The following is a 12,332-nucleotide window of genomic DNA, read 5'->3' on the forward strand; positions in this document are numbered from 1 at the left end:
AAATTTACTTTTAAGTAAATTCAAACAGAGCAGAATTTTCTAAGTTCTAGGCATTTAACCACAGCATATACCATCCTTGGAAACCAGGAATATTCCTTGAAATCAAAGAAAATATAAGCAGGCCTTGTAAAAACAAAAAGCAAACAGGGAGGAAAAAAGCAATAAATGAAGGATGTGCTCTCTTCTCCCTCACACAGTAGGTCTACATCTTCACAGCACAGAGCAGACCTCATCACAATGCCACAGTAAGGAACTCAACTCAACAGGGTCAAAAAATAAGGCAGGAGTAACAAATCAGCTGTACAAACAGAAAAATATGTACGGAGAAAGTTTTTCCAATTTTCCTATTTTTAACTTCATTCAATATTTTACCTTGCAGCTTCACTTGGCTCCTCTGTAGCATTCTTCAATAAAATATTTATGAGGTAACACTAAAATGATAAAATAAATCAGAGTAAGTGTCCTTTTCATACATGCACTTTATTTGAAGTTGTTTAATTTTGACATAGTTGTAAATGAAACGAGTTTTAAATCTTAGTCTATTCTTAAAGGACTTTAACTACATTTTGTTTACTATTCTTACCACAATTTTATTTCATCAAAAGAAGATTGCTTACTGATTACACTTCAAGTATACAGACCCTTGCAGATAAAACCAATCAATCCAAAATCATGTACAGGCAGCAACGTGGAAATCAATTCATTTTCAGAGTTGGAAGGTGTTTACTATGAGTGTTCAGCACTTGATAATACAAACTATGGTGTACAAACTTTCAGCAAGTTAGATTTTGACCAAAAAAAATCAACACCTTTTTTGATACAGAAAAAAAGACTTCAAAATCTAGCCTGCTTTAACACTCATCTGATGAGACTCTAGGGTGTGATGAAGAAATCCAGAATGGAAGCACTGGAAGAATGCTTTGCATTCTGTCCATTTTTACATTCTAAAGCCACACAAGGAATTCAGAGATTCCTCCCCAGTTTTAGCTAATTTTCCACAGTGGATCAGCATGGTGTCTCAAGTTTATCAAGGAGCAATAGAGGTTTGTACAAGGGCAACCATCTGAGCAGGTTTCACCAGCTAGTGATGCTCTAGGTCGCGTTTGTTGGGGTCTTTGTGGGAGGGTGTGCATGTGTGATTTTTCCTTTCAACGTTATTTTTTAAGGTCATTAAATTATGAAGTTTTCCGCTGAGCAAAATAATTAATATTGCAGGGTATTTCACTGAAGTTAATGCCTTGGGAAAGACCATTCATGTTAATCTAATGGTTCTGTGTAAGAGTGGAATCAACTTAGCATTTTACTGTAATACCAGTAAGGCAGAAACTGTCTCCCCTCATGCACACCCCACATCTCTTAGAGAACAACCTAATATACATAGATGCAATGAATGGGCACTTTAAATAATACCACGTCCACTGTTTAATGAATTGATGTGACAGGCATCTGGCTGGAAAACATAGCATTTGATCATAGCCAGTTCACTCTCCTTGAAAATAAAATGTAATTTGTACTATCTAAGCTTTGCTAATTTTATGGTGCATGTTAGGAAAAGCAATGCTTATCAAGTAAGTACATATAACGTGCACAGTTGTGGGATTTTGATGAGAAGGAGGGATTTATTATTTAAACAAAAAGTGTACAGTAAAAAATAAGTGATTAAATAATAAAGATATGTTAGACTTACTAATTAAATGTGGCTTTACCTTTACATCTGCACTTCCCGCGATGATCTCACCAGCTTCTGAAATGGGCCGCAAGAGTGGGATTTCTTGGTAGATATTTGGAAAGCAAACAAGAGAACCAAGGATGGTATGAGCTTCTGAACGGGGAGCCTAACGCAAGGAAAAGTAAACAAAAATATTTTCTTCATCAAGTTATGAAAATAACATAAGCTGTGAGGCTAGTGTATATTACTGCAAATACTAAAAGTGCTGTATTCACAATACAGTGCAGAAAGTGTCCTGAGGAACATGTCCTGAGTAGCTTTTCCTTTAGAACTACTGCAAAATGAGCACTAAAGCAGTGACTAGCAAACGTTTCTTTGTCTGTGCTTTTTGCTGCTGTGTTTTTCTTTTTTCTGGTACAGAACTCCTCCATCAGTGTGGATCTGGCACTACTCATGCTTTTTTTTGTAACACTGAAAATACATTGCACACTGTTTTATGCTTATAGGAGAAAAGAAAGGTGTTTTGCGTTTGTTTTTTTTTTTAGAACTCTTTCCATGGAAAGTCAAGCTTTCACTTCTTATTCGCATTTTAAGATTTATCAGAAATCAGGCTGATCAGCTTTTTCAGAGATGCCAGAAAATTAATGTCTAAGCGCTGAGGGACAATGGAACCAGACTCACTGTTTTGTTTCTGGTGCAAGCTGGGAGATCTGTGTCCCCGTGCACCACCGTCTGCTCAGAAGCACAGACATCATGAGTAGCAGTAAAAACATGTGGCCAGAATGGATCAAAAGGTCTCCCCTAAATTGCGGTTCCAATGCCTTCCTGTTTTTTTTTCCAGGGCTGTCATATCGTTACCCTTATTTTGGCATCCACCATTAATTTGCTGGTTTATTTTACTTCACTAATTTCATGGTTTAGAATCCCATTTCTGTTCGTGTTGATACTTCGTAAAACATTCTGCATTATGAAACAAGTTCCATATCTCAATCAGTGAAATCATCTCAGTGAAAAATGCTAACAAGATTCTAAGACCCAAGTCCTGCTTGTAGCATACAAACACATGGCAGCATTGGTGAGGATATGATTTCTCACACTTTGGCCTTTTGATGAAACACCTCAGCAATGCTAGTATATCACCTTATCCCCCAGTTTCACACATCAGCTGCCATGGTATCTGCTCCCCAAGAGCCCCATTTCACCTTGCACTAATAAGCCTGCACCTGTTAAGAGTGGAGACATCCCAAGCTTGTTAGCAAGTGGGCTCCCACGGGCCGGGCACAGGGCATTGCCATACTCACCTCCAGCATGTCTGCACTCAGCACTCTGGCTGCTGCTGTAATGAAGTCTCCTATCAGCATCGTAAAGCCAGGTAGGCCCAAGAAGAAAAACCAAGGTGGGCAATGCTTTATGACAGTGTTCAAGATATCCTGTAAAATGAAGATAAGTTACCTGTTTGAGTAAAAAGATGAAAAAAAAAAAAAACAAAAAACCACCAAAACAACAGGAGAGTTTAAGAAGATTTAACTTTGTAATTCACCAGTTCCCCACTCATCGAAGTGATGTTTCCCAGAGCCACACGCCTTGTCGCATAACAACTGCAGCTTTCTTTTGCATGTACATTTAGTAAGAAAACGGCATTTTGTATTTCAGTGACATTTGCACTCTTAAATTCCTATGAAAAAAACAAACACCCATGTCTCTTCATGTCTACGTGTAAAATAACTGTTTGCTTGTGAAACAAGACTTTGGATAAAGCAAGACATCCAAACTGTTAATCAATTTAAGATGAAGTTTTACACCATCCCAAATGAGGTACCTCCTAAAACAGTATTACTCCAAATTCTGTAGCCATAACAATAATGAAATGGCACAACTTACTGTCGCCTTTCACCCAAAGGAGCTTGAAGCACTACCTGACAGCAGGTAGCTTACACCTGTTAGGCTGCTCTAGCACATACATTTCAACTACACTGGGCTGGTTGAGAAGTAGTGATGTCAAATGCAAGAAGTGATTGCACTCAGCACAGTACCAAAAATAAACCTATAGTAACTAGATTGCTACTATTTGCTATTCTAAATAATTTAATTGCAAGTACAGAAAAGCCTTGGGGGGAAAAAAAGATTAAAGACTTTTTGCTGAACTTTTAAAGAAAGTTTTCTTACTATTTTTTAAGAGGTTGCACTGTACTTGTAATACTAGACCACCAGCAACAGCTTTGCTCTCATAATTACCCCATGACACAGACCATATTTGAGATAAGCATTTCGAATTTAATCCTTCCTCATGTTTCAATTCTTCACAGTCTCTTCAAATCTGAGAAAAGTTCCTGCATTTAAGACTTTCTTTCTAGGACATTTCAGAAGGCTTATCATTAGGCTCAAAAGCTAAATTATCCTTACCTAGAGCATTACATTTGCAGAAGAACATGCTACAGTTATTTCTGTATTGAGTAGAAAATTATTTTTCTTCTCAATAAAATTTCAAAAAAAAATTATGAAGGAAAACAATTGTCAGTGTCCACCCTTACTGCTTTTATGATGTGTGAAAGATGGTTTGAATGTAAATTTTAGTCTGAAAATACGTCTTTATGCTCACTTTCTACATCAGAAGCTAGAGAAGTTAAGCTGATTTTTCTCTGTTTGAAGATATGCTTTAGCCACACTGGTATTTTCTCAATGCACTGCTCAACACCTGGGCAAAACCTATTTATTATTCTCCTGAAGTATTTACAGCAGTAACATCCTACAAAATAACAGTGTTATATATTTAAAATATTACCAGATAAATATTCGTTTCTAACATAGTACCAGATAATGCTTCCACTTTCCTGAATAAGCTAGAATGCCACTCGAGTTAATGTTTAAACTAGTTTTAATCACTTCCTTTGATACATTTTAAAGTCAATATCAGTCAATGCAAACATTCAAAAAGAAAGAACAGATGGATGCAGCAGCTCATAAAGTGGGTGGTAAACTCACGCTCCAAGCAGAACAAAAGACCCACCTTTTCATAATTAAGGGGCTGATTAACGCACCTCACTCCTCGCAGCACAACGCACCTGTAATTACGAATGGAGCCAGGTACTGAGATGTGTTTGGTCTCTGAATAATTGGGCATCAAACCATAGAGCAACAGATGGGAGTACACTTCTGTTGACATATGCCGCAATAAAAGAGCCTGTGCTAACCTGGCTTAAAAGGTAACAGAACATAGGAAGTACAAAGACCTGCTACAAACAACTGTGTTAACTCCTGTCCTTGCTCCATCAATCCCATCTGTTAAATACCACTGTAACGATCGCCTTGCATCATCAGCTCTTAGCCATGGTCATTGAACAGAACTCTTAGAAAATTAGGATAAAAAAATGTAATTGTAGAACTGTTGTTTTAACACCTTAATACCTATGAGCTTACAGCACAGCATAAATTATGCAATTTTCACATACGCTGTGACGACACATTCACTACAGAAAGCTGCTAGAGTTCCGTTGCATGGATCAATTTGCTGTTTATGAGATGTATAACCACTAAAAAAATATATTTTTCATAGTTAGAAGGCAAAAACCTTTGGGAAGTTTCTTTTTGGAAAGCTAATGAAACAATCCTCAGCTCTTCTTTTTTGTTACGTAGAAATACAGACCTGCTGGCACAGATCATATGCTGCGATGATACAACAGACTCAGGACCAATAAAAGTTAGCACTGTGCACAAACAGCCTAGTTTTCCATTAGTTTCCAGTGCCATTTTTCACCTCAGGCACTTCATTCAGTATTAGTTTGTGACAGTTTTAGTGACTTCATTTACATTAGTACAGGGCAGAATACATCCTGAACATCATCTTGCTCTACTAGAGCTTATTGCAAACGGAACAGATTGGAAAGAAACCACACCCCAGGAAGGCGTTTGCAGGTAAAATTTGACAATTTTTCTACTGTTTCCCAGAGAGCACACTTCCATGCACAACACAGCTAACAATAAAACCATGACTTCACGTATTAATTCAGTAGCATTGCAAACTTATCAAAAGATTCAGGTTTATGAGAAAGTGGCCCAGTGAGAACATACGTCCTATCAGTGATATTGCAAAAATCAGGTAATTCAAACAGAGGCAAGTTGTTTCCTTCCCTTTAAAGCACTGTTCTATAAATGTAAACTGTGTTCAGCAGCTTACAGCTTAGTAAATGAATCACTTTAATTGAATGCTATGTACACAGTAACTGGAAAAACACAAGCAATAAGAAAAACATATGGTGATGGCAATAGAAATTGGTTTACTCATTCTGTACAGTGTTGTTTCTTTACTTCTTTCATAATTGACCTTTAGAATGATAAATGTGTAAAATAATTTTGGTTTATTATGGCTCCGAACCTTTCAGCAATTACACAGAATGAAAATTTAAAAGGAAGTATTCATTCTGGAAGCATTTCAATTGTTTACATAATTGCACAGCTATAATTTAGTGTTCATGTTGTTAAAGAAATGTGAAAAAAAAGGACCATTATGGACTATTTCAATTCAAAATGATGCTCTGTAGCGTTAAAAATGGGAAGGAGGGGAGAGAAGGGGGCAAACACACACACATCTGTTTCAAATGGATTAACCCTATAAAAGGCATAATATTTCTGTATAGGGTAATCTAGTAATCCAAATAATATGGTCATAAACATCCAGTGAGTAAGTGGAAAAAAAATTCAAGTTCACTGAAAGGTTGATTACAAAAATATTCTTCACCTAATTTTTGTTCAAGGTTTTGCAGATTACAGGTGTAACAAAATAGCCTGCCATCTGCCTTCCTCACGTTTCCAATTGTCCCTCAACAGGAACAACATGGATTTTTTACTTAAAGTTCACTCTGTTCTTCCCAGAGACATGCCTCATTTGGGGCTGAAATCTACAGCACAGAGAAGATTATTAATTTAAACAGGACATAAGTGGTAAATCCTTCATTTTCCTTTTTTTTATTTTAAAGTAACGACTGAGTCCATTTACTTATTCCCAGCTGGCATTACATTTTAGGTAAGAGTTAACTTGTCAAAAATTAAGTTCCGATAAAAGTTTGTGAAGAATTTTGACACACTCAGAAAGCACAGGACTGCTTGTCAGAAAATCTATTTCAATCTGTCATTTAAACCTAACCTTCAAAAAAAATTATCTTTGCTGAAGTATCTTGTGATTAGATGCAACAGAGAGAGAGACTAAAAACCAGAATACATGTAATATATTGGATTTGGAAAACAGATGACAGACAGATTATCGCATAAATTACCTGCTGGTAACTGTTCCTTGCCCCCAAACTACATTAGAAGGCTCTTTTAAAGGTGCATTTGGAACATAAAAACAACCTTTGTGCTCATATGGAGAAGTGCCCAGATGCCTTATTACCAGAGATCAGACAAACATCTTAAGTGAACAGAAGTTTGTCCCGTTTTAAAGTATGTTTGATATTTCTATTGCCTACTGCCTGAAATGCTGAGACAGCTTTGTGTTGGCAGACAGACTTCTCCCAAACACCTGTGGCAGGACCACCAGGGAGTCTGGCAGTGAGATGCCAGCACATGGTGCCAACCCAGCTGCAGTGCTGGGGTGACCCCCTCATGGGGAAGGTAGCTTAGGGATGGGATGATGAGCAGGCATTTGTTAGAAGAACACACAGCTCCTACAGTTGGCATTACCTGGTTCTGCCTTTCTTCCAGTCAATCCTAGCAGCTGTTTTTCTCCAGCACTGCCAGTGTATCCTCCTGGTGTGGGTGAGCAGAGGGGCATGCAGCATCTTCTGAGAGAACTGCTCACCCAGTACAGAGCAGGTAAATGTTCTGCAGAAGGGCAGATGTGGGGGAGACTACAGAAGGAGAAAATTGAGGTAGCTACTGGAAGGTCACAGCAAACTAAAATATGTGACTCTAAGCCTTATTATCTAAAAACTACATTATGATTCTTTTTTAATGGCAGTCTGGAGAGAAATGTAAATATGTGCTATGATTTCTGAGATGTTGTATAACTAAGAGTCCTCATGTGAAACACTATCAGACAGAAATCTAGGCAAGAAGTACTTATCCCACCGCATACATGAGGGAAGCTCCCATCTACAGTGCCTTTGGAAGACAATGCCCCACACAGCTACCACACATCCCAGTGCACAGCACCAGTGATCTCGCAGCCATGAGTTGAACACTGCTTCTTGTTGCAGAGTAAGAATTTAACAGAAAGATATAAAAGCTTACAAGCAACTCTATTACAAAATGTTCCATATTATAAATCAGCAATCATAAACAAAACCTCAATCTTGCCATACTCTGCATTTCTACATGAGCTTACTTTGTAACTGACAAAGTTTTCTTTCCACAGTAAGCAACAGTTTATTTTAAAAAAATTAAGGGGCTTATAGACAAGCACAACATATATTAATATATCATTATAATTACTGGTAAATTATTAAATCTAGCTCCTTTCTTATACCACTAAAAGGACCAAGCTAAAAACGGGGCTGTTAACTTCTCCATCTTCAGCTGCACTGCATGCTGTGGGCTTATGCTGTTCTGCATAGCAAAAGAAGCCAGGTCTCTGTGTGCTGAAATTCAATCACCAGGGACATCTGTCAACTCATTTGGATCTGGGCTTTTCTCCCCCATATTTAAAGTTAGTACTGCATTTAATATCATTAAACAACAAAAAGCCCTTAGTGCAGTCTTTAGCTGTCCTTTTCAGAGAATCTCTGAAGTACGTATTTTTTATTATGTTCCTTACTATTTCTTTATGAAGTAACCTGCTCCAAAAATATGCTGGCAAGCCAGTGTAATTGCAGATTTACTGAACCGAATTGTTGAAACTCTCTTCAAAAGCCAGGAATATAACTATCCTGTCAGCTCACTTTTCAGATAACAATCTCTAACACTACAGGCCAAAAATGCAGTGGCATATGTTGTCAATAGCTTACGGCAAGTGTGTTAACTGATGCCAAAGCCCTGGTAGCAGGGTGAGACTCTCCCCAAAAATGACACGAAAGAGCTGGCAGTTCCAAAACTTGCAACATTTTGAAAAGCTGCCTCTTCTTCTACAGAAAAGAATACCAAAAGTTGTAGGAATTAGAATTATCTCAATAGTTGTTTTTCTGAAAAGGGGGCTGAGTAGCATTAGTAGAATTTTGGAATAGAGTTTTAGGGTGTTTTTTTTTTTTTATCAGAAAAAATAGGGAAGCTATAAAAGAAAAAGCTTACATACTTCAAGTTCATGATGCAAAAATTACTGCTACAGTAAGCAGCCAGTAGAAATAAGAAAAAATACATTTCTTTTCTACACCTAGACATTTGTACATTGCAATATTAGAATTCAGTTGAATTTTAAAAGCTGTATGTATCATCCAAATCAAAAAATAAGAATTCTTACGATTGCTGCAAGTGGGGGCTTTTCAACCCTTAAACTCACACAGTTATGCCCACCCAAGCTGCAACAGGCTCTCCTGTGGAATCCTCTAAAAATCTCTTCCCAAGAACATGCCATGATTCTCCATACTCTAAACCAGGAGCTGGAGCAAATGCAGGTGACACCAGGATGGCTTTCATGAAGCTGCAGACTGAATGATACAGTAAAGAAATGGATGTTGCTGGGAAAGACCTAGGCATTCCTGTAACCATTGCTGCCTGGCTGAGTTGATACCAGAAGAAATACTGGATAGAAAAAGTCTGTCCTGCACAGGTGTGATGGACTAGAAAGACCCTGAAGGCATTTGAAGGCTCACTCATCTGAGTGATTCCTGATACATTGTCTTCTCAGGATTCTCAGTCAAGCTCTGGATGCAAGTGGAAACATTGCCTTCGCTACCAGGTGAAGATAGTGTATAAAAAATGAAACCATGCTCTAATTCACTTTCCTCTGTACTGGTGAGGGAGGGGAGGTGGAGAACCTGAGTGAACTTTGTTCATAAAAAGCAATGGGAAAATCTGAACTCACTAGAGCATCAGAGAAATGCCCACTGGCTCGAGTGGTACAGGAGCAGAATTGTTGTTGCACAGTCACCTGTGCCCTGGGTTCAGAGCACTTGGCACACTGGAAGTAGTTGTGGCGCCAGACTGTGACTTACTTCTCCCACCTGAAAAGGTGATGCAATTGTTGCGGAGAATTGTACACTTCTTCAAGTGGAGATGTTTGTTGTTTGACACTCAGACATGGATAAATTAGACATGGCTTAGCTACAACACTGTCTCCTTTCTCATCTGCTGAACTAATTGCTAAATCTTGAACTCAAAGTATCATGGGAGCTTTTTATAAAATACACCTTTACATTGCTCTTTTATATGCTCCAGGGGACAAGTCTTCAAAACTAGGTTGCACTTTGCATGACTGTATTAATAAATGTATTATTTTGTTTTTTACCATTACCAAAACCTACACAATGCAGCAGTAATTTTGTATGCTCATACCCTCAAGAGAGGAGCGAAACACAATTTAGCAATTTAGAGTAACAGGTAATGGAAACAGTGCATACATTAGAGCAGGAGGGCTGCGTTCTCCCAAGTCTAGGAAAACCCTTTTTCACCTATCCAGATAGCTACGTGTATCTGGACATGTATCTACTGAAATAAATACAGCTACTATCTGCTCAGAAAGTCCAATTAGTGTCTTTGGTAAGGTATTTATCTTTATATTGAAGTCCGGCTTTCATTAAAATTAATTGTATAACTGCACTTTGCTCATGTAATACAAGATTTGTGGACTTTTTTTTCTTTCTTCTAAGAGAAGTACATTTCAAAAAGAAATATTTCTGATGCTAAAATACTGATAATCATATTCAGATTATAAGGTTTCTGACCATAACTTTACTAAATTATGTAGCCATATAAAAGGCTCATCTAAAACAACCAATGTGATTTCCTGGAGCTGGTCTACCTTTGTGTTGCTTCTCTCCATTAATTTTTAAAATTGTACTAGTCACATACATAGAATGAAAATTCCCCCATGAGAAAATCCCCTTCTCCTTTCTTCTGTTAATGTTCCATAAAAGTGAGAAATATATGCTTATGCTTAGGACAAAAAAAAATCACAAAGCAGATTGCTCTTTCTTTCCACTACAAGATCTCCAATTTCCAGCCCCTTCACGCAAAACAGATCAGATTTCCCCCACACCTGGGTAGTTTAATCTTTTGGCGGCAAGGTAAAAGGCTGGTGAAATACCTTGCCTGCGCCATCAATCTACCTGTGGAAGAAAGACTCTGTGTTCAATCATTAGGGTACCAGATGGCATCTAGCATAAATAACTCCCTGGCTCCACCAAAATACTTGAGAAGTATATCCATGACCCATATTAGCAGTTATTCTGTTATTCTGCCTCAAACAATACATTCCTGCAATTGTATTTATTGCAGGTGTTACCTTCAGCATGCAAAATATTGAGCTACTCTAAACACCCATTGAGCAACGTGATCCTAATCAAACTGCAAATACGGAAATAGGTATAATGAACTGGCTTTGCATCAACATGTTGCATGAGAATTGAAGCCCCAAAGCACCATGAGTGAACATCTCACATCATCCAGTATCATAGCTAATGAAAGCAGAACTGGAAGGACAGTAACACAAGAGAAAACTTGCGGTCAAGTGTGCCACCAAGAGGCAACAAAAGCAGAACCAAGAGAGCCAAGGAAGAATAAAAGAGCAGCATTTGTGTGCAAAATATCTGGGAAACCATGGAATGATCTGTACTGCCTTCATCAGCCAGTCTTCACTTCTTGATCTTAGTGTCTGCATTGCAAATTTGCACACAGACTGAAATATGAAGTGCAACAAAGCAACAGGCTTAAAATCAGTGGAGCTGTTATTAACACCAAACCACAATGAATGGTGAGAAATACGGCTCATCAAGAATCAATACCAGGTTTTAAAAATCACCAAGTTTCTATGTAAGAAACTCTTTTCCAGGATTTTTCTCCAGTGTCACTAGTAGCACCCCAGGACAATTAACAGAAAAACTCTGGCCCAAACCATCAGTAGGAGACCCAGTCAGTTCTCTTCCTAAAAAGAGATCATGCTGTGAGTCTGTGTAAAGAAAAAAACAAGTTATCCTAAATGCATGCCTTAATTTTTGAAGGTGAGAACACAGGAAGATGTTTTTGCATGTATCATAGTATTAGTGTTTTGCTTTTAGGAAGTATAGTTCAAAGAATATTCTGTTACTAATAGCTTTTCTTCTTCCATACCTACAGAAGCACTTGGGAGCAGGTGGAAAGCTTGCAGAGAATGCGCGACAGATGGTTTTCTTTTGTTTATTTTTGCAAAACAGGGACACGTGAAGTTTTCAAGTGCAGGGTTATGCAGGCCAGCACAGAGAGACGGACTGAGTTGCTGATAGCAGCAAGGCACCCATGTTCAAGGTGTGAGCAGCATGTTGCACGCTGGTAAAGCTAAAAACAGCTTCACAACGTTTAAAAAAATGCACCACTAACCCAGCACTAGTTATGCAAAAGGACAGGCCTTCTTGGGGATTACAGGAGTAGCAAAGATTGGTAACAACTAGCATAACCAAATCTGTGCAAGACTGTTCCCTTTGGCTTGATAAAGGTGCTAGAAGTAACTCCCTGAAGCAGCAAATACCACTACAGATTTTATAAAGAGGTCCATGTGCCCTCTGCTGGCATCTGCAGTGCAGCTCGCACCATTGTATACATC

The 12,332-nt window shown here is 38.2% G+C and overlaps 1 protein-coding gene across 12 annotated transcripts in view; it reads right to left on the reverse strand.

Annotated features, from left to right (window-relative positions):
• Window positions 1-12,332, reverse strand: part of RALGAPA2 (Ral GTPase activating protein catalytic subunit alpha 2) — a 141,185-nt gene that overhangs the window by 72,852 nt on the left and 56,001 nt on the right. For all 12 annotated transcript variants that reach the window (XM_038176009.2, XM_038176005.2, XM_038176003.2 and 9 more), the window contains 3 exons: window positions 2,971-3,099; window positions 1,707-1,835; window positions 373-431 (listed from right to left, as the gene is read on the reverse strand). In XM_038176009.2, the coding sequence (XP_038031937.2) occupies window positions 373-431; window positions 1,707-1,835; window positions 2,971-3,099 (317 nt within the window). The remainder of the gene's footprint in view (window positions 1-372; window positions 432-1,706; window positions 1,836-2,970; window positions 3,100-12,332) is intronic.

The sequence above is a fragment of the Anas platyrhynchos genome, chromosome 3 (assembly GCF_047663525.1).
Source record: "Anas platyrhynchos isolate ZD024472 breed Pekin duck chromosome 3, IASCAAS_PekinDuck_T2T, whole genome shotgun sequence".
Taxonomy (NCBI): Eukaryota; Metazoa; Chordata; class Aves; order Anseriformes; family Anatidae; genus Anas; species Anas platyrhynchos.